At 40.2% G+C, this 23,302-nt stretch overlaps 1 protein-coding gene across 1 annotated transcript in view; it reads right to left on the minus strand.

Moving 5' to 3' along the window:
- Positions 1 to 23,302, minus strand: part of LOC124795683 (longitudinals lacking protein, isoforms H/M/V-like) — a 320,009-nt gene that overhangs the window by 252,271 nt on the left and 44,436 nt on the right. The window contains exon 2 of the mRNA XM_047259764.1: positions 20,466 to 20,648. Within this exon, the coding sequence (XP_047115720.1) occupies positions 20,466 to 20,636 (171 nt within the window). The 5' untranslated portion in view covers positions 20,637 to 20,648. The remainder of the gene's footprint in view (positions 1 to 20,465; positions 20,649 to 23,302) is intronic.

A 23,302-nucleotide genomic window follows, 5' to 3' on the forward strand; every position in this document is an offset into this window, starting at 1 on the left:
CAAAACAGATTTTTGTCAACTTCGAGATATGTGGGGCACGATTTGAACAAGAGTTTGTCGTCGTGCCAGACTTAACTACGGAAGTAATTATCGGGTTAGATTGGCTATTAAAGTACCGTGCAGTGATTAACTGCGAAAGCAAAACTTTGACATGTACGTCCCAAGATAAAACAATAGTAGTTAGTTTTGACGAGGCAGGAGACGGTGTGCATAGGCAATACCAGCCTATACACATTGTTAACTGGCCGAATGGTATTGACGTAGGTATGAATTTGAACTACTGTAATGTGAGGAATCTCGGCATTGACAAAAGTGTAGAAAGTGAATTGGAAGAGATAATCAAATTTTCTCCACGGATTAACATTAGTATTGGTGTGAAAAAAGATCGTTTGCGAGAAGTAATGAAGCTTAGAGCCGATGCTCGCATACGTCGTCATGACGCTAAAGCGCGTTTTGCTAAGTTTGCAATCGGAGACTTAGTACTTGTAAAAGCTCATGAGAAATCGAGCGAGTTAGAAGATTTAAGGATGTGCCATGTTGCGATGCTTTTGCCTGACCTAGAGATCATTAAAGAACTTGTAATTAACAAGTAATTAATTTTGATTAGACGTTTAACCAACTGAAAAATCCAAGCTGCTAATTTAAGTTTTCAGCTGAGTCACAGTAGATTAAGCAACGTAAATATGATTTTGTAACTAGCTGTAAGATTTCATGAATATGTGTTTACTAGTCATTGCCGATGTACTTAGACGCTGTTTTAAGTTTCAGGCTAGTACATGCGTGTGATGATGGACAGTGTTGAGTTATCCACTGTGATAGTATTAAGGGACTCCTTGAGATTACTCGGGAGTGAGTTTTTCCTAAAGAATTCAGTGAAACGGACGTTCTGGAAACGCCCTCACAAGGGCGAGTGAGATCAAGCGTGCCGCACACGCGGGCGCAACAATACTGGCGAGGCGAGCCGCTGTCGGCTCTTGTGCCGCTGTCGGCTCTTGGGACGCTGTCGGCATTCTTTGTACTTGCGAGTACGGACGGCGGAATTGTTTTTCTTCCTGGACAGCTGAAAGAATTCTACTGTCAATATTTATGTTTTTTTTTTTCGATCTGATGTGTGTTATTTTCTTGTTTAGCGTTTAATGGACTCCCATGACGAGAATATTAATTATGAAAGGGTTATGTAAAAATGTGTATTCTATGTAATTAATTATTAATTTGCGTATTTTTATCTACCTGTTTTTATGACCATGTACTCTGATTAATTTTGTAAATAGTAGTCCATTTCTTGATACTGTTAGGAATTTTGACGATTTTGGAATAGCTAAACCATTTTCTATATCTTCTATGAATTTTAATATGTTGTCAACCTGTTTTATTTTGTGCAAGATGACAGAGTGGAATAAGATTAGGAGTGTCCCCACTCAATTATTATGGTCTAAAAATTGATTTATGATTAATTAGACGAATGCTAAATTTTGTTGATGTTTTGAGCATATGCATTTCCGCTGTTTCTTTTTTGGGACATTTTCTGAGTCTGTTTACGTTACACGAACATCCTCAGACAATGTGGGGCACGTGTAACGCCGGAAATGCATATACTCCTATTTCCATCTATTGTACTATTATTTTTTTTCCTTGTTTTGTTACCTCAAGATATGACATTTCTGTCTCTTTATATATTGTAATTGTTTTACTGTTTGTATATATATATATTTATGCACTCATGTCGATGTATAATTGGTTTGTTTCGTAAATATTATTTGTATTTTTACGCTGGGTCTTGCCTAGGGAAAACTGCTATCGAACGATTACGTCGATAGGTCGTGTGACGAATCAAAGTGTGTAGGATCTTTGGTAGTGTTAACTCTGCCGCGTGGAGCGCGGGCAGGACAGTGGGAGTCTGGCGGGAGTAGCGAGTGGAGCAGGTGTTGTGTGACGCTCCCGCGAGTTGCCGCGCTTTCGGGGTTTGGCAGCATGTAATTGCGCTCGACTCGCGATGATAGTTTCTGACATGGTGTCGCGGACGGGAAGCATTAGCTGGCGCACATCAAGAGCCCGTTTCGCCTGGTGACCGTGTCGAGAAGAAGGCGCGCCAACATCCAGCTTCTGCAACAGCGACGGCCGACAATGAGTGACTGTCGCCACCTCCTCGATCGACGGCTTCAAACCTTCAATCAACCAACAAGGAAGACTAAAAGCACGTAAAGTTTCAGAACTGTATGGCAGACCTCAGCTTTTCAAATTGTTCCATTTGCCTCGCAAAATTACAGCAACTTAGCATGAACCTTTGTTGCTCATTGTCCCGATTGCATTGCCAAGCAGGGTCCCTTCCTTTTCCGAAATGAACCCGAGTGTCGTTGAAATTCAAACGCCAGCATTAAAATAATATAATTAGATTTCACTGCTTTAATTTCAAAGTTCAGTAGCTGGCTACAATATTTAGGTTACACGAGCACAAATTTAGAGTGCGAGTTTTGTTAGCATATTTTAGCTTACCTGTGACTGCAGCTCAGCTTGGTACGTACTAAATTTTACTATTGTTAATTGTTCAGAATCATTTAATTCAAGTTCAAAGTTAAATCTCTTGTTTCTAAATTGCGTAGAGTCAAGTTACTTTTGAAATGATTGTTGAGGTAGTCCAAGACTAACCGTATTTTACTGGATTTCGATGTGCTTCAGAAAGAAAGCTCACTATTAACTTCAGTCACTAAATTAATTTTCGATTTTCCGGTTTTATTAATTCTTTTGCTAAATTAAGTCAGAGTGTAGCGAAATTTATTACTTCTGACAAACTTTCAGTTTTCACACTACACGTGTCAACCTTCAGTTGCCACGCTTCTAGTGCTAATTATATGTGTAATAACCTTTCTTTTTCAGTTACTATAGTAATTGTCCTTAGGACTGGCGACCGTGATTTCCCCCAAATCTCAAATATCTAATTACCGCTAGTTAATTGTTAACGTAACGGCCGCACATTTACTTTCTTTATTAACTTTACCCCTTTTCAAAATTGATTTCCACCAGTTTCATTTGCATTTTTCCTTTCATTTAGATGTAACCCTTTCCTCCCTCTTTACCGATAGATTAACTTCGGTGACGATTGCTTTTCCCAAATTTCCATTAGGTACACACGGTTTAATTTCTCACTGTCATTAAGGTCGATAAGTGAGGGGGGAGGTTACACGCTGTTCTAGTATTTCACTCGTAATCCACTGTGTTTGAGCTTGATGCCTTTCTTGTCTCTTTACTTTGGGAAATGCTACATTAAAATGGTACTTAATTGTTGAAATAAATGCATCATATTTTTCATTTACACTCTGGGCCTGTAGGGTTTCATTCCAGGTTTCCTTACTTAACATTGTTCTAAAGATGTTGATATTTTGTTCACTGATGATCCTAATTTCTTTGGTTGTTTGTTTTGGTTCTGATACTGTGTCATTACTTCTGCAAAAGCTGATTAGTTGTCCATGATGATCAGATATTTCTGTCTGAACTACATGTTACACATATTAGTAATTATGTTGTCAATAATTGTCTCACTTTGTGAAGTCACTCTTGTTGGTGCAGTTATTGTCACTTTCATGTTATGCTGTATTAACAATTCTTCAAAATCCTGTCTTATTTTTGTGTCTTTTCCCATGTCAATGTTGAAGTCTCCACATATAATAAGATTTCTCTTCATATTCATTCTCAATAAGCTAGCAACTTTTTTTAGAAAGACGCTAATATTGCCACATGGTGACCTGTACACACAAAACACTCTAAAATCCTCTGCCACTATACCAGTAACTTCAAAGTCTTTTTCTCTAGCTATGGGAAACGTAGCAGCTTCACTGTTTACATTCTTTGATAGAGTACCTGTTTTAATATATATACAAACGCCACCACCCTTATATTTAGATCTGCAGAAGTAACTAGCTAGTTTGTAGTCCCTTACTGCCACATTATGTATTTTACTTTCAGTTAGTTCATGTTCACTTACGCATAATATGTCTGGTCTTACTTCACTCAGGAGTACTTCTGCTTCTAATTTTTTTGTTACCAAGGTATTGAATATTTTGATGAAGTACTTTTATGTAATTTTTCTTTTGTTGGTTTACATGTTGTGAGCTGTATTCTGGGGCAAATTCTTTAGTATCGTCTTTTTTTGTATGGTGCTTATATTTTTCTTTTCCAGCTGGAGTGTATGATTTTTCATCCCCTTCAGGCCATATTAGTTTCCCTGGCATCTAATGATTTTGCAGACATCTGCAAACATTCTGCTGAACGTTACAGACCCCAGTCTATTTAAATGCAAGCCATCCTTCGCTATTGAGTTTTCACATAGGAATTTGTTTGGGTCTATAAAAATTGCCCCAAGACGATCACATTGTTCTTTAAGAGCACAGTTTATTTTGGCGATATATTTTTCACTCACCGACCTTCTGTTTATGATTCCGCTAAGTATCAGACGAGATCCTGCATACATATTTCTTGCAGAACGAATCATGTTTCTTGTTTCGCTTGCCATTTCTTCCTCACTGCTGCTCCTTAACGAATTCGTCCCAACATGTATAAACACCCCATTATAGTTATGTCTGGTTTCAGAATCTGGTTCTGTAGTATCTTGTCTTGCATTTACCATATTTTTAAAATGTTTACCGAGTTGATGCGTTCTAATACCAGGTCGTACGTCGATCTTGCAATTGGGGACAGCGATATTCTTCAGCAGCGAATCGCCAATTATTAAAAAGTCATTTTCCTTTTGTTGCGTATCTGTCGCCTTGTTTTTCCTTTTGCTGTATGTCACCACCTTCCATTTATATTTATCTTCCGGTTTTTGGCTTAGAGTTTACCGAGACATCAACGGGAACACTTGAAATGTTGTTTTTAAAGTACGATCGGTCATTCGTATTTTCGCGATCTTCTTGCTTTTCCGTTTGGTGGCTTTTACACACACAAGACTTCTTTTCTTGTATTAATGTATCGTTTTCTTTCTTGATGGTTGAAAGTTCGGTTTTTAATGCCTCAATGTCACTTCGTAGTAACTTTATAATTTCGTTTTTTGTATCAACTGCACTTACAAGATCAGCTGTTTCGTCACGTAAACAACCGTGACATGTCCACGGAAAATCATCGCTGACGAACTTTAGATTTACTTTCGCGCACTTTTCGTGTAACCAGAAGTTGCATTTGATACACAGAATACCCTTCATCACACGCTTTTTACATTCTCTACACGAAGAACTGTTCCTTTTTTGCCTTTTTAACGAGAGAGAAGCGTCACTACACTTTCCTATCGGCGCCATCTTGCAAAAGGAACAAAAGAGGACAAGAAAACAACAGAGAGATGCTAGAAACAGAAGAGAGTAAAACAAGGAAGCAGATTACAGTAGCTGGCCAACCATGAGAATAAAAAGGCAAAGCCAGCCACTCTGCAACACATTAAAACCTCCACCCTAAAAGCACTAGGGTGGAGGACACAGAGGGACAAAAGTCATGAGCTAAAACTTAGATCAAATGATAAAATCCACTCTCACAAATAAAGCATAGAACTAAATCAGGCAGTGAGGCGTTGTCAGATAAAATGAGCGGCAATGAGTCTGGTAGCCCAAGATTTCGTTGCTGGGCAGTCAAAGTGGAACAGTGCACCACTGTCAACCTGGCGCTGACCGACACTGAGGCGGGTCGTCACGGCACAAGGGTAATCGTGGGTTGCCCAAGTGTGGCCAATTTGGAGCCGGCAGAGGGCAACTGATTCCCTGCAGGAGGTCCGCATGGAAGAGTTCCACACATTCGTAGTCTCCTTAATGACAAGAAGTTTGTTGCACATACTGTTATGCCATTCCATCTCCCAGAGCTGAAAAACCTTGCACCATAAGTCAGAATGCACATCAGGTTCAGAGATGCTCATCCCCAGAAGCGGTTTCCGCATAACATGTTTGGCTAGCCTGTCGGCAAGTTCGTTGCCTGGGATGCCGACACGTCCTGGGGTCCACACAAACACCACTGAACGATGGGGCAGGTCCAAGGCATAGATGAACTCCTGGATGGACACCACCAAAGGATGGTGAGGGTAGCACTGGTCAATAGCTTGTAGGCTGCTCAAGGGGTCAGTACAAAGAAGAAACAATTCCTTGGGAAATGAATGGATATACTGAAGTGCATGAGATATGGCCACCAGTTCTTCAGTGAATACACTGCAGCCATAGGGCAAGGAATTCTGTTCACTATGGCCTCTGTGGACAAAGGTGAAGCCAACATTACCGTCAGCCATCGAGCCGTCGGTGTAAACCACTTCACAGCCCCGGAACACTTCAAGATTCGAGAGGAAGTGACAACGGAGAGCCGCAGGGTTAACGGAGTCCTCAGGGCCACGCGAAAGGTCCAGGCGAAGCTTCAGCCTACAGCTACACCACGGAGGTATATGTGAATGGACCTTGAGGAGAGGTGGTGAAGGGAAGGACTCCAGTTCAGACAGAAGCGATCGCACACGAATCGCAGTCATTAGCCCTGACCTGGGCCGCCTATGCGGGAGGTGAACCACCGTGGTTGGGAAAAGACGGTAATTAGGATGTTCAGGAGAGCTATGAATGTGTGCAACATAACTGGCGAGCAGTTGTGCACGTCTGATCTTCAATGGAGAGACTCCAGCCTCCACCAGTATGCTTGTCACTGGACTCGTCCAAAAAGCTCCTGTCGCTAGTCGAACTCCGCAATGGTGCAATCGGTCAAGCAAATGCAATGCTATGCAATGCTGAGGGCACTGCCGAATCATAAATCACATCCCCATAATCAAGACAGGATTGAACAAGGGCTCTATAGAGCTGCAGCAGCGTGAAGCAATATGCATCCCAGCTGGTGTTGCTCAGGCAGCGGAGAGCATTGAGGTGCTGCCAACACTTCTGTTTAAGCTGACGAAGATGAGGAAGCCAAGTCAAACGAGCGTCGAAAACCAGACCTACGAAACAATATGTCTCCACTACAGTGAGTGGATTGTCATTAAGGTAAAGTGCTGGTTCTGGATGTACGGTATGACACCGACAGAAATGCATGACACCAGTCTTCATGGCAGAAAACTGGAAGTCATGGGCTAGAGCCCATGACTGCACCTTGTGGATGGCTCCCTGTAGGCGACGCTCATCAACACCAGTGCTGGAGCAGCAGTACTAAATGCAGAAGTCGTCTGCATACAGAGAAGGGAGACAAAGGGCCCGACAGCTGCTGCTAGACCGTTAATGGCCACTAAAAATAGAGAGACACTCAATACAGAGCACTGCAGGACTCCGTTCTGGATATGGGTGGAAATATGGGAGGCACCAACTTGGACATGGAAAGTGCGGAGCGACAGGAAGTTTTGGATAAAAATTGGGAGCGGACGCTGGAGACACCACTCCTACAATGTGGTGAGGATATGATGTCACCAGGTTGTGTCATATGCTTTATGCAAGTCAAAAAAGATGGCAACGAGGTGTTGGCATCTAGAAAAGGCTGTTCGGATGGTAGACTCAAGGGACACAAGATTATCAGTGGTAGAGCGACCCTGGCAGAAGCCACCCTGACATGGAGCCGGTAGGTCACATGACTCCAGGACCCAACCCAAGTGCCGACACACCATACGTTCCAGCAACTTACAAAGAACATTGGTGAGGCTAATGGACCGATAGCTATCCACATCAAGCGGGTTTTTACCCGGATTGAACACTGGAACGATGGTGCTCTCCCACCGTTGCGATGGAAAGATGCCATCACACCAGATCCGGTTGAAGATGATGAGGATATATCGCTTGTAGTCAGGCGATAGATGTTTAATCAACTGGCTGTGGATCAGATCAGACCCAGGAGCTGTGTCAGGGCAACGTGCGAGGGCACTCAAGAGCACCCACTCTGTAAATGGGGTGTTATAGGATTCAATGCAGCGTGTAGTGAATGAGAGGATGTTCCCTTCCAGCCACCGTCTGAGTGTGCGAAAGGCTGGAAGGTAATTCTCCGATGCAGAGGCCCAAGCAAAGTGCTCGGCAATCATATTTGCATTGGTAGATAACACGCCATTTATGGTAACACTGGGGACACCTGTTGGGGGTCTGGTACTTGAAAAGACGTTTGATCTTTGCCCAGACTTGGGAAGGTGACGTATGGCACCCAATGGTCGAGACATATCCCTCTCAACACTCCTACTTCCGTTGTTTGATGAATACATCGATGTTACCGTGTGGGGGAGATTCAACACGAAATGTGTGTGTATTTTTAACAGTGGTATATCTGTCTTTGATGTATACACTGATTGCAGCTATAGCCATGTGAAAATGACCAAAAGGTTGAAATGGCAATAGTGGATATTGTAATAAATGTGCAGTCAAAGGTGTAAGAGTGAATTTCCATTTAAGAGGTAACTAACAAGGGAAACTCCCAACTGCACCCTCATCAGATTTAGTGGCAAGTTGGCCCATTGGACAGCCCATAAAAACGGAACACAGATCAAACATGAAAACAAGAAGAAGGTGTGCTGAACTGTGGAAAACAGAAGAAAAATAGAAACAGGAATGTTACAAATTTAATATGTGCAATATTGACCAATATTAATGAGATTTGAGTCATGGTCATCCAATCTAGTCATGGTGTTAAGACTGCGAAAGGGGAGATCCAGGTTGAAATCTCCCTAGTGCCCAACACCAACCCCCCCCCCCTTTTTTCACGAAATTATGAACTTCCCATCCGGTCATTGACGTGTCTGTTCACTGTATTAAAATTTGTGTATGTGTCATGGCATAATGTCCGTTTGCAACAGCGATGTGTACGGAGGGACCTTCAGATGTATGTAACTCCTGTTTCTTCTACACAGGTGCCACATGTTATGCCTCTTGTGTTCTGTTTTAGAAGTTTTGACACTCTAATTCCACTGCTGTAACATAGTTCACGCCCGTTTATTAGCTGTTTTTATTTCTGTGATAGAGCTACGAGGCATCTCACCTGCTCTCACTATTCATCAAAGGATATGAGTCATGAGGTAAGAATATATTACCGTTGCAACTAAATGTGATGACTACTGAGGAGAGGTGAGATGCCGCATAGACCTCTCACAGAAATAAAAACAACAAAGAAACGGGTCTGGATCATGTTACAATGGTGCGATTCAAGTGTCAAAACTTTTAAAAAGGAATGCAAGAGGCACAGCATGTGGTACCTGTGTAGAAGAAATAGGAGGTAATTATGTCTGGAGGTCCTTTTGTTACACATCGCGGTTGCAAATGGACATTATGCCACGACACATACTCAGATTTGAATACAACAAGCAGACACATCAATTACCAGACAGACAGTTCATAATTTTGTGAAAAAAATTGGACACAAAGTAGATTTGAACCCAGATCTCCCCTTTCGCAGTCTAATACCCTGACCACACGATGATAGCCCAAGTTTTTCTTAAGCTGTCCAATGGGCCAACTTACCACTAAATTCGAGGGGAGTGCAACGGGGAGTTTCTCTTGTGAGAAGACCCAACACCACTGCAGCTGACACTGAAGGACAAACTTAACAATTTGTGGATCACATAACTGCACTTTAGTTTTCTGGAATGTCAAGGAAATGCACTGTGTAGTTACATATTAACATAACATATTTTGAGGATTACTGTTGTGAACGGTTTTTGTGTTGCATTTTAATGTTTGGTGTGAATGTCACTTTATATTGAGTTACGAGTATTGTTAAATATTTCCACGACACACTTGCAACTAAAAAGACAGGTTGTCTTCCATCTTTTCATACAAAGGCACAAATATTCCAACTAGTAAATACAGAACTGCGAGAGGCTTTGAGTACACTGTTACATGCGTTGGAAGTAAAAAAATAATTTTTGGGAGCAGTTGCAGGCTCCCCATCAAAATCTGGCCATATCTCAGACTTTAGTGCTTCTACAGATTTACCTGTTAAAGCACCAATCACAAGTTCCATCACTAATTTTGTTGTTCTGGTAGTAGTACCTACAAATGCAGCACATGAAAAACCCACTGACAATTTTCATGTTTTCCTTCAGAATATTCATGGTGTGTGTGTGTGTGTGTGTGTGTGTGTGTGTGTGTGTGTGTGTGTGTGTGTGTGTGCGCGCACACGCGCATAGCAGCGGATTTTAGCTAAACATCACACGACTGAAGTTCCCAGCAGATTCCAGGGCATATGTTGACTTACATGTAGTAAATTTATTATGGACCCTCGATTTTGAAACACTGGCCAGGGATTTAGTAGACTGCTATACCTAAAAAGGAGTGTCACTTTTTAGTGGAACAAGTTGTCTAACCTCTAACAAAAAAATGAAGATCATTTTACAGTATATGTGAATCATAACTGGGCCATATCCTGTTGAACCAATGTTGTTTGTGACAAGAGATTTTATAATTAGGCTCTTCTTGACAAGGAAGAAGAGTGAACTGTTTACGAATTCATTAAGGGAATAGATCCTCATGTAGGCTTGGAAATTCAGTCCTCCTTTCAGCGCATGTTACAAGACAATATCTGTTTAGCAATGCTGCAACAGGTAGTTAATCAGTTTGTGGCTTGGCATAACGAAGAAACCGGAACCCTCTGTAAGAAAATGAAACACCTACAGTCATCCTTATGATGTCATTTACTGTAAAGCTACCAGTTTCAGTACTTCAGTGCACCATCTTCAGGCCTTAGGCGATGCTAAAAGGGTTAAGACCATCTGTATATATGAAGCATCAGAGGCCAATATAAGTCGTTTATGCTGACTACCTGTAATTGTGATGATGTCTCTCCAACCAGTTATGTTGACCACTGGTACATCATGTATACAGATAGTGTTAACCCTTTTAGTGTCAGCTAAGATCTGAAGATGGTGCACTGAAGTACTGAGAGTGATAGCATACAATAAATCATATCATAAGGACGGGTATAGGTGATTCATTTACTTACATAAGTGAACGGCAGAAGTCCTCCAGACCTCCTATCGAAAGGATGGACATGCAAGACCCACCCCATGGTCTTAGAGCAAAGATTAGAATTGGCCATTGTGGACAGATTGGCCACTATTCCAATGAGTGCCGCATGCCATGCACCTATTGCTGAGACGTAGAACACGAGAAGGTGTTCCAGGCTTCTTAATGTCCAGGAGAGAAATAGAGGAGTAGTTTGGTAGCACAGAGGTAATGGCAGAGAAATCACAGCTTAAGGTCTTAGTATGGGAAACAGGTAGGGTGGTAGTGTGTAATGACCTCACACAATTCCCACAATGAGCACAATCCTAGAGAACTATCAGAGTATAAGAAAACTGCAGAAAATAATTTCTACTGAGACAGCTGGATGGTAGACAGATCAAGATATTAGTAAATACCAGGGCACATGTGAGATCAGGATGTAAGAATTAGGGTTGTCACTCAGTTCGACCAGTGGTTTTTGTAAGAATGCTGTTATTGCTACGGTCCTGCCAGATCATGCTGCACACTGGAGAAAAAAAATTCGAGTCTGTCGCAGAGTTTCTACCAAAGAAAGGTCATGAATTTGGCCGGATTCTAGGAAATGACTTTCTAGTATGGTTCCAGGAAACTGTAGACCTGAATCACAAACTGTCCAGGTAAGTGAAGCAATACAGTCATTTGACAGAAACAGTACCATACAGACACACGGAAACTGTGAGAAAGGATCCATCTTGCAGTTTATGGCACAAATGCACTAATTGATCCCATACGACTATCAGTTCAGGAACAAGAAGGGGATTCCAGTCAAAGTCCAGAAAGCAAGAGGTACTAACAGTGATGGCTTGTGCAAAATCATACCAATGTGCTACAATGTGATGGCCTTAAGTCATTAAGGGGTCGTAATCTTAACTAAATGAATAAATTAATTTATATTAATGTTACATACATAAATTGAGCTGTCCAAATATATTTCATTTTATAATTAATAATTTAGCACTGCAAGGAATAAAATAAAATGGAATTATTAATCTGAGATCTGCAGGAATCGAACCTGGGTCGGCAAACTGCCAGTCTGGGATTTTGACCACTCACTCAAAATGCCATCATGACAGTGGTGGTTTAAAAATACCTCATACTATGCATACTAGCACAATACACTACAAGCAGTTTCAAAGCAGAAAAAAAACTGGCCTTTTGAATTCAGTAATGTGTGACAAATGATGGACTTCAGATTAAATATCTGTTTGGAACATGCTCTGCCCTTTTTGAAACCACCTTGGCCATTCATTCACCTAATTACTCTTCAGTGTTGCTTCTACTCTGTTTATATAATCTTGAAAAATATGTTGTATGCAACTCGTCGCAGAAAAAAAAATGTTTCAATAACTTCTTCAATTTCTTTGATAGTTGGGGGTAAACCTTATTCTACATTTTCATGAGTGTGTGGCTGTTCAAGCTTATGGTTTGGCTGTGGACAATTAAGAAGCTGATTAAAATATTTTACAAGTATTTCAAAATTTTCAGTGTTATTTAAGCCAAACTGGTGAGGCTTGTCCCATGCCCTTCTGTTGTTAGATTTACATTTGACGTATATCTATCTATAATGAAAGTTTGATTTTATGATATTTCTTGTAAGTTTGTTCACTAATGCCAGTATGCTTAGGTTTTGTCTTGCTGTAGCAGGTGGAAACTTGACATAGCAAAATCTGTCCTTTTAATAGATTTTACTGTGAAGGTCATACTAGGTATTACATACATTCATAAAAATCTGAAAGACACCTCAAAATCACACCTCAAAGGATAAAATGCCACCATAAGAAGTGTGTTGACAATAGTGAAAGTACACAGAAAAGTTACAACTATTTTGTCAGATTGTGACTGTTGGGCATTGGTGCCATGAGTTGAAGTGTGTGACAAAAATTACAGTGGGAAAAGTGTTCCTGCACCTGGGCAATGTGCCGACTGACACATCAGGCACTGTGATGGTTAAGTTGTGAAATAGCTCTCCACCTATGCTATCAACTGGAATTGGAACCACGACTTATGTGTTACCAAAGTTCAAAAAATAGTTTGCAGGAAAGAATTTTTCTCCAAATTAGGCAGTTATCTGTAATGTAAATGTGTATTATGTACTGTTGAAAACATTGTTCACCCCCCCCCCCCCCCTTGGTGGATAAAGAAATCAGTATCTCATATCTCATTGGATCAAATGCACTGAACTCAATGCGGATTATATAAATACAATTTTCTCTTTTAGATTATCTATGGAAATATTTTGCATTTGAAGCTGTGTAACTCCGTCTCTGTGTAATCTGACATACAGTATTGTAGTGAATTGAAAATTTTTGTGTAAATTCTAGAACCACTCAGCCTTCTACTGTCACAAACACAAAATATTCTAGATATGAGACTGGGATGGTAAAATCCTACCTACTGCGCGTCACATGTTTGTGTGTGCAGGTTAGAAATCAGTCGCGGGAAGAAAGTAGACACGGTGGTCGAACGGCACCAACAAGTACCTGTCAGGCAATCCATAGAGGTTTTAGTGCATGTGTAAGAAAGAACCATCGAGTTTTTATGCCACTCTGTGCTTATTGTGTCATTGACTATTGTTATGTGAAACAAGAACAGTTGAGGAACTCTTGTAGACTCTTGACTGAGCCTTGGTAGAGGCAAGACTTATTTTCTGATTCATTTTAAGAAAGTCATGGTAGTCAAGCCAACTTTCTTTTAATTGTAACTCATTTTGTTTCTAATGTTCGACAGTACGAGGTACTTACAGAAAGTTGCATATGTATGTTGAAAGTGTGAATTATGCTGTGCATAAAAAGGAAAGTTTGTATGTCTACTTTCACACTTTAAGTCATCAGAATGTTAGAACATGGTGACCTGTGTGAACGGACCAAAAAAAACAGAAATTTTCTGTCAAAAACGAGAAAAGAAGCTGTTGTGTGTTGCCATAGCAACCAAACATAATACTACAAAGGATTTACTCCGAGACATTGGAATATGTTCACGTACCCACTGAAGCAAAACTTGAAAGAAAAACAGTGAAGACACGAATTATTCACAACAATCAAAACAGCAAAGAAGATTTCGATGTATTTGTCTAGGAAGAAATACACATAGAATGCTTCAAGCAAGAAGATCCAGTGCGGGGGGTATACAGCTCTCACACGATTCGCAGGGACGCAGACGCAGAAACCAACCTACATCTGACACTGTCGGCACCAGCTGCTGTTCACCGGTGCTGACCTGCCTCCACATCTGCTCACCTAGGCAAAGAGAATTCTACGACGGGTGAGCGCAAAACAACACTTAATTACTTTAGTGCAAACTGCTACCAGATACTGTTAAGAGAACTTTTATTGTGCAATTAGCATATTTAAAGTTAGTTTTAAATGCTTAAAAGAGCTAAAGCACATAAAAGTATGGAAAATCTACAAGAGTTTGGGGAAACTCAAGACCCAGCTATGGCCATGAAAATTAGCAAAGAAGTGCCTGACTTGGTTGAACTGATAAAATTAATCAAAGCTCAGAGTGCGACTCTAGGGTTGGTAAATTCTCAATTAAATGCTCAAAGTCTTAATTTAAACTCATTAGATTTGCAATTAAATACCCAGAGTGAAGCTTTAAATACCCAGAGTGAAGCTTTAAATACCCAGAGTGAAGCTTTAAATACCCAGAGTGAAGCTTTAAATACCCAGAGTGAAGCTTTAAATACCCAGAGTGAAGCTTTAAATACCCAGAGTGAAGCTTTAAATACCCAGAGTGAAGCTTTAAATACCCAGAGTGAAGCTTTAAATACCCAGAGTGAAGCTTTAAATACCCAGAGTGAAGCTTTAAATACCCAGAGTGAAGCTTTAAATACCCAGAGTGAAGCTTTAAATACCCAGAGTGAAGCTTTAAATACCCAGAGTGAAGCTTTAAATACCCAGAGTGAAGCTTTAAATACCCAGAGTGAAGCTTTAAATACCCAGAGGGAAACTCTAAATATTCAAACAACAAATTTGGGTTTGTTAAGTGCCAAGGTCGACTCTCAAAGTGAAGAATTTAGTAATCTGCGGGAAGGCATGGGCGCTTTGAAAACTGAGTTTGACGGAATAACAACTAAAGTAGAGAATTTAAAAGTAGATCTAAAAAATGAGTTGACAAACTCTTTGACTACACACAAAATACACACGTTTACTGACCTTAGTCAGAAACAGAATGTTAACTTTCAAGATTTGTCAAAAAGGTTAGAACTTAACATTGAGAACACACGTAATAACGTAGAATCCAAACTTATTGAAAAGTTGGGCTCTTTTGAAAACACGTACAATATTAAGTATAATGATGTAAGACATGAGTTGTATACTTTTCAAGAGAGTGTAGATAAGCAGAATGAGTTAATGCCAATCATTCAATCACAAATTACAGGTGTCAGTACACGGTTAGAAAATGTAGAAAGGAATTTCAAAGAGAAAATAGCTAACTCTGATATTATAAATGCAATTAGTTTGGAGGAACAATTTGGGGAAATTACATATCGAAAAGTTACTGAGAGAGTAACATCCGGGAATGTATTGCCTATTCCTTCTTCTGAAGAGTATGGACGACACGTGGAAAGTGGTTAAGCTTATCGAAGATAAAGTAGAAAAAAGGGTATCTTCACCTAATGTCGTATTAACTAGTGAAGCTGTGACTCATTGGGGAGCTAATTCAGGGTTACCTAGACAATTCCCTAAATTTAAGCTGGACGGAGATGTACATCAGACTCATTTCTTAAAAAGGTTTAACCAAGTATTACAAAAAAATTGGGAAGATTCAAAGAAGATCGAATTTGCTGTGAGGTATCTTCTAGGGGAAGCCTTAGAATGGGGTACAGTAAATATTGAGTGTGAAAGAAAAGTTAATATCAGATCCGTGGGACCCGGGCAGAGTCACCTATCCCCCAGGGGCCTTAACATTCTGAGTTAACAGGCAGAGTGATGACCGTCGGATCCCGAGTTGTTTTCAGTGTTTCTTCCAAAATAGTTTTCTTGCACCAAATTCCTTTAAAATCTAAAACTATCCTATAATCTCATTGCTTAAAAAACTGGATATGACCATAAAATAGAGAACAGCTTAAGAGAATCACAGAAAAACAGGTCATATCTAGACGAAATAAACTAAATAGAGTATTATATTTGTGGAAAATATAATAATATGTGACTAGTCGAACAATTGTGATACCATAGTGTATAGATTATCTACTTTGTATAGAGTATTTTATACCTTTTGTGAGAGGTGATGTAGATGGGAGGGTTTGCATAAATTTTGAAAGGGGTGGGTATTGTAGATAAGAGCATGATTTACATGAACAGATACATCATGACTAACACAAAACACACAGCACACCTTTCAAATAACCCTTACAAACAAGTGTGCTTGATTCTTCATCATTTGCTGTTTCCATAGGGTTGTAGGATTTCCTTTAGGGATCTTGAGGGTGAAGGTGGGACAAGTCCATTCTGTAGGAGATGATTTAACACCAAACCTCCTCTGGCTTCTCACTCAAGTACCTGAGAGGTAGGGATCCTGAGGAAGGGGGGTGGGAAGGGTTTCCTGTCTTTGGGGCTATCTTCTTTCTCTTCTTCGAACCTAACAACCACATCTATTTTTTCCTTTCTTACTTCTCATCTTGAGGATCTGTCTATCTTTTCCCTCTTTCCATATTCACAAACTTCTATCACTGAAGTCCTTATTTCTGTGGTTACTAATAACCTACATCTTATCTTTAGATATGAAGGCTGAAGAATCAGACTACACAAACACACATCCACAAATATACACTTCTACACAAACATTAAATTACATAAGACAAAGCCTGTCAAGATATGAGAACCGCCAGGGAAAAGAGGTGTACATAGGGAATCATGCGCACATACACTCCTGGAAATTGAAATAAGAACACCGTGAATTCATTGTCCCAGGAAGGGGAAACTTTATTGACACATTCCTGGGGTCAGATACATCACATGATCACACTGACAGAACCACAGGCACATAGACACAGGCAACAGAGCATGCACAATGTCGGCACTAGTACAGTGTACATCCACCTTTCGCAGCAATGCAGGCTGCTATTCTCCCATGGAGACGATCGTAGAGAAGCTGGATGTAGTCCTGTGGAACGGCTTGCCATGCCATTTCCACCTGACGCCTCAGTTGAACCAGCGTTCGTGCTGGACGTGCAGACCGCGTGAGACGACGCTTCATCCAGTCCCAAACATGCTCAATGGGGGACAGATCCGGAGATCTTGCTGGCCAGGGTAGTTGACTTACACCTTCTAGAGCACGTTGGGTGGCACGGGATACATGCGGACGTGCATTGTCCTGTTGGAACAGCAAGTTCCCTTGCCGGTCTAGGAATGGTAGAACGATGGGTTTGATGACAGTTTGGATGTACCGTGCACTATTCAGTGTCCCCTCGACGATCACCAGTGGTGTACGGCCAGTGTAGGAGATCGCTCCCCACACCATGATGCCGGGTGTTGGCCCTGTGTGCCTCGGTCGTATGCAGTCCTGATTGTGGCGCTCACCTGCACGGCGCCAAACACGCATACGACCATCATTGGTACCAAGGCAGAAGCGACTCTCATCGCTGAAGACGACACGTCTCCATTCGTCCCTCCATTCACGCCTGTCGCGACACCACTGGAGGCGAGCTGCACGATGTTGGGGCGTGAGCGGAAGACGGCCTAACGGTGTGCGGGACCGTAGCCCAGCTTCATGGAGACGGTTGCGAATGGTCCTCGCCGATACCCCAGGAGCAATAGTGTCCCTAATTTGCTGGGAAGTGGCGGTGCGGTCCCCTACGGCACTGCGTAGGATCCTACGGTCTTGGCGTGCATCCGTGCGTCGCTGCGGTCCGGTCCCAGGTCGACGGGCACGTGCACCTTCCGCCGACCACTGGCAACAACATGGATGTACTGTGGAGACCTCACGCCCCACGTGTTGAGAAATTCGGCGGTACGTCCACCCGGCCTCCTGCATGCCCACTATACGCCCTCGCTCAAAGTCCGTCAACTGCACATACGGTTCACGTCCACGCTGTCGCGGCATGCTACCAATGTTAAAGACTGCGATGGAGCTCCGTATGCCACGGCAAACTGGCTGACACTGACGGCGGCGGTGCACAAATGCTGCGCAGCTAGCGCCATTCGACGGCCAACACCACGGTTCCTGGTGTGTCCGCTGTGCCGTGCGTGTGATCATTGCTTGTACAGCCCTCTCGCAGTGTCCGGAGCAAGTATGGTGGGTCTGACACACCGGTGTCAATGTGTTCTTTTTTCCATTTCCAGGAGTGTATATGGGGAGTTATGATGGCTCTGCATCAAATATACATAAGGAGAGGTGCCCATAAAATAATGAATGATTAGAAAGCAGTAATGAGTACTGGATAAATAAGAAAAAGGCATAAGCAATGTCAGTGCAATAAAAACTCTGATGAAATGAAGGATAGTGGGATGTAAGTAGTATACATAAACATAATATCCATTGAAAGTATAGAAGTTGATAAGTAGAGGAGGACTCTAGGGAATGAATGATATAATTAAAGGATGAATGTGAAGTTTTAGATAGATTTATACCTTTACCAGCAGATACTTAATTACGATATACATAGAAATGTATATTATGGTAATGAACCGTGAGGCCTACTCAGAAAGTATAAGGAGGGTGTACCCGGCAATCATTAAGTATAAAGGGCAGACTTAGCTATGTGGAGATAATTTTATCTGTGGCCTAAAAAAAAAGTTTTGTAAGAGGTGTACCTACCAGAACGGAAAACGTACATGCTCTCATAAGGTCAACACACAAGCAAGGAATAGGTGCTGATCCTAGGAGAAGGGGACAGTATCATGACAAAAGTCACAAATTTTATAGGAATTATTCTGGAAAGTGTAAATTCTATGAACGGACTAGCATTATTATCTTTCGTGGAAGTAAATGAGTGTCAAAAGAACACTTTCATTTGCCCACAGTTCTTCCAAGGTACAACTAATGAAAATAGTACATACCAGGAAAAAGGTAGTACAAAAAGATAAGAATAGAAAATAGATTACTCAAGTGTCATATACACCCGAAGTTTATGATTGAAAAAGGATATAAAGAAAAGAAAAAGTGTACTCACAATTACTAAATACTAGTAAAGCTGACTAAAACCACAAGTAAATGCTCACATCTTAATAAAGTAAAATAAGAAAGAGAATTGTTCCTGAAAGGAGAGATATGTATATAAACATACGTAAAAAATATACTGTTAAGATTTGGAATGTAATTATGACTGATATTACTTGCATAATGATTATGTATAAAGTATCATGTGTTCGATCTGAGGAGGGGGAAACGTAGTGATTCAAGAATTTCTGTGTAAATTCTAGAACCACTCAGCCTACTACCATCTCGAACACACAATATTCTAGATACATGTGTGGAATGGTAAAATTCTTCCTACTGCGTGTCACATGTTTGTGTGTGCAGGATTGAAATCAGTCGCAGGAAGAAAGTAGATGCAGCGGTCGAACGGCACTGACAAGTACTTGTCGGGCAATCCATAGAGGTTTTAGTGCATGTGTAAGGAAGAACCATGGAGTTTTTATGCCGCTCTGTGCTTATTGTGTCACTGACTATTGTTATGTGAAACAAGAACAGTTGAAGTAGACTCTTGGTAGAGGCGAGACATATTTTCTGATTCATTTTAAGAAAGTCATGGTAGTCAAGCCAACTTTCTTTTAACTGTAACTCATTTTGTTTCAAATTTCCGAAAATCCAAGGTACTTACAGAAAGTTGCATATGCATGTAGAAAGTGTGAATTATGTTGTGCGTGAAAGTCAAATACATCGCTAACTGATGAAAAGGAAGGTTTGTATGTCTACTCATTTTATAAGTAGAAAGAGGCTTAAAAGTTCCTGTACCTAGCTCTATTCAACGGAGAAGACGAGATTTTCCAGCAGCTGACTATCAAATAAAGAAGAAGGGCTGCAAAATTCCAAGTAAGTCACCTCATAAAGAAATGGAATGTGGTTTGTCGAAATAAATCAGTATAATCCAGACTCTCACTCACAATTTAAGTCATCAGAACATTAGATTATTCATTTTACTGTGTAAATACTTTTATACTATATATTTTAAAATTTTTATGAAATTTTTCTACATTATGATTTTACTAAGAATCAGTACTGAAGATGGGAAATTGAAGCAGTAACAGCTGTCAAATAGTCAAGAAGTCATTTCAGAACACAAATACTATGCATACTGAGTACTTTCCACATTTGCTCACCAAAAATATTGTTGTATGTGAGTACTGTGATAGAAAAAAAAGGTTTTATATTTAATATGTAAATCCCTAATAGAACTAAGGTTGAAAAAATGGAGAAAAACAATGAAAAATTGCATACCCATTAAAAAAAGAGAGAAAAGTAATTAAAAGACTGCATTCCCTTTGAAGAAGCAGACAGAAATGTATTTACAGCATATTAAATGTAAACTGTTAATCAAAAAATTAAAATTTTGCTTAGTGCGTGTGTGCCCACCTGAAAGTATGGGCTACAAGCAGAGAGAACTACTCTGTGAGCCTGGAGATGCTTGCCCTCAGCAGCTAGTGTCACATCCACCAGAGATTCCGTGCTTAGTAGATGTGTGAAAACAGAGATAAAATTTGGCTGGTGATTATTCCATCGAAGGCAAAACTGCTGCACAGCCATTGCCGCTCTGACCTAGGAAAAAAAAAAACAATGGTTTTTATTTTCATAGCTTTCAGAGACACAAATAATAGTAACCCAATTCTTCTATTTGATAAAGAAGTATAAGACAAAACAAAAAATTATTTATATTTGATAAAAGACACATAAGAGACAAAGAAGAGACAATGAACATGGAAACTGGCTTCAATTTCCCATTTGTTTCTCAAAATGAAACATGTAACAGTGACACACACCACAGGCCACAACACATTTAAACCCTCAACTGTGCTCTACAAGCTGGGCTCAGGATACACTGCACAGGCGGCAAAATTCAGGATGCTCTACAACATGTATTTAGAGTTGTATATCAGCCACAAGGCTCACATTACTCAGTGTAAGCAATATCCAACATTTGTCGATGGCATTTATGTTCTACGAAACAATTATTTCATCAGGTAGTATACACGTTGTTCAGAGCCAGGAGAATATATGTCACACATCACGCATGTCTCTGCATGATGAAGGAATTGGAAGATTATTAAATTAAAATGCTTATAATTGGTCTAGTAGTGGAGAACACAGTGATGACGAGGACCTTAACGATGGTGATACAAAAATGTCAAGTGGCAAAGGTGATGTTGAAATGCTGACTGCTGACTGTGGTTCTATGAGAACGTGGTCTGTTAACTGTAGTGCAGGCAGGGATAAATTTGCATTTACAGGGACAATGGATGCAAAAAATTGTTTTGCAAGTTTTCTGAATCCACATGATACTTTCATTTTAATGATAGGTTGTTAACAAAGATAAGTACTGAGATGAACAAGTATGCTGAACAATTTGTAAGGCCCTACGAGTACAGGCTGAAACAACAACTGTGTATGCATAAATCGGTACCAACAAACAAAAGAGAATTGTATTCTCTGTTCGAAGTCAAAGTTCAGAAACCCTATTTTGAAATGTATTATTTAAGCAAAGAAACTCTAGATACACCACCTTTCTGAAAAGTAATGACTACAGTTTTTACTTCAAAGATTATAGTATTCTTGCTGAGTATAAAAATTAAAACCTGTGGCTGACCATCTGCAGAAAAAATTTGATGCAGCGTACACTCCCGAATGAGAATTCTGGTGAGCAATCACAAGTGGTGTTCCCTAAGGCTCTATCTTAGCTCTGCTTTTGTTCCTCATACAGGTAAACAATTTTCTGTCTAATCTACAACAAGCAGAATTACTTTGTTTTGTCGATGATACTAGTTTTGTAATCATTCCAAGCATACACACAGCAACAGAAGAAAAGATAAGCAATGTCCTTAAAAGTACCACTGACTGGCTTTCTGTAAATGGTCTCACTCTCAGTTTCAAAGAGAGACTACATACTCAGTTCTATACACCCAGAGGTACTACAGCAATGATAAATATGACACAAGGTGAGAAAAGAATAATTAGGGTGGAAAGGATCAAAATTTTTAGGTGTCCATATAGATGAGAATTTAAACTGGAAAAAAATACATTTTTGAATCCCTTATACAACATAGTTCAGCCACTCTTGCACTTTGAATCATTGGAATCCTTGGGGTGAAACAAATCTATAATTTGAGATATTTTGCGTATTTTCAATCAATGATGCCATACAGAATAATGTTCTGGGTTAATTCAACTTGAAGAAAGTGTAGTGGGACTTTGAATTTCGCCGCGCTACACTCGTTCCATCAGATATAAATTATACCGTCACAGCTGTATGAGCACTCAACGGCAGAAAACGAAGGTACAAAAAATTGTAACTCCTTTTTTTTGTCTCTCGAGAGCGGAAGCTTAATGCAGACGTAAAAAACTTATTAGCTAGTCTTGATCTGATTTTAATGTGTAGACATATTGTGGAAGTTGTTATGAAATTCGGAGGACGGAAGTAGCAAAGTAAATTAAATTGCATTCAGTATGAAGACGATTTTAATTTGTATAAATTAGTGATTCCTGAACGACTGCAAGATTTTGGAGCAGACTTTTCACGCAGAAATGAAGTAGGAGATTTTTGAAGACCTGGACGCCGCTCGAAAGAAGACATGTTAACATGGTAAAGGATGAACTCTTATCTACGCCATTTCCCCCTGTAAACCACATTTTGTTATTCTCTGTTCTCCTTCAAGTAATTTTTGTAGTGGAAATTGGTTTGACTTTTGCTCAGAAACGCCACAAGGACCACCCCAACAATAGCTTTTCCAAATCACGAAGTCCGATAGCTTTTTTGTAATACGAAGTCTGATTTGCATTTCATTCTTTCCCTTTTTCACGGTCATTTACGATTTTAAAACCCCCTTTTTATTCACCATTTCTTCCCACATTTTCAACCTTTTCTTTCCTTCTCTTCTCTTGTTCTTTTTTTATTAACCACTACAAAAGAAAGTGTTCATTGCTAAAATATGTGCTGTAAGACTAATAAGTGGTGCTCACTAACAATCATCCTGTAGGCATCCATTTGAAGAGTTAAGCATTTTGACTACTGCTTCACAATACATTTACTACCTCATGAAGTTTGTTGTAAATAGTCTACTGCAGTTCAAAAGGAACTACAATACCAGACTTACTACAATACCAGTACTACAATACCAGAAGAAAAAGTGACATTCATTACTCAACAATATGGTTGTTTTTAGCACAAACAGGGGTGCACAATGCTGCAACCAAAATTT

This window comes from Schistocerca piceifrons, chromosome 4, assembly GCF_021461385.2.
Source record: "Schistocerca piceifrons isolate TAMUIC-IGC-003096 chromosome 4, iqSchPice1.1, whole genome shotgun sequence".
In the NCBI taxonomy this organism is placed as follows: domain Eukaryota; kingdom Metazoa; phylum Arthropoda; class Insecta; order Orthoptera; family Acrididae; genus Schistocerca; species Schistocerca piceifrons.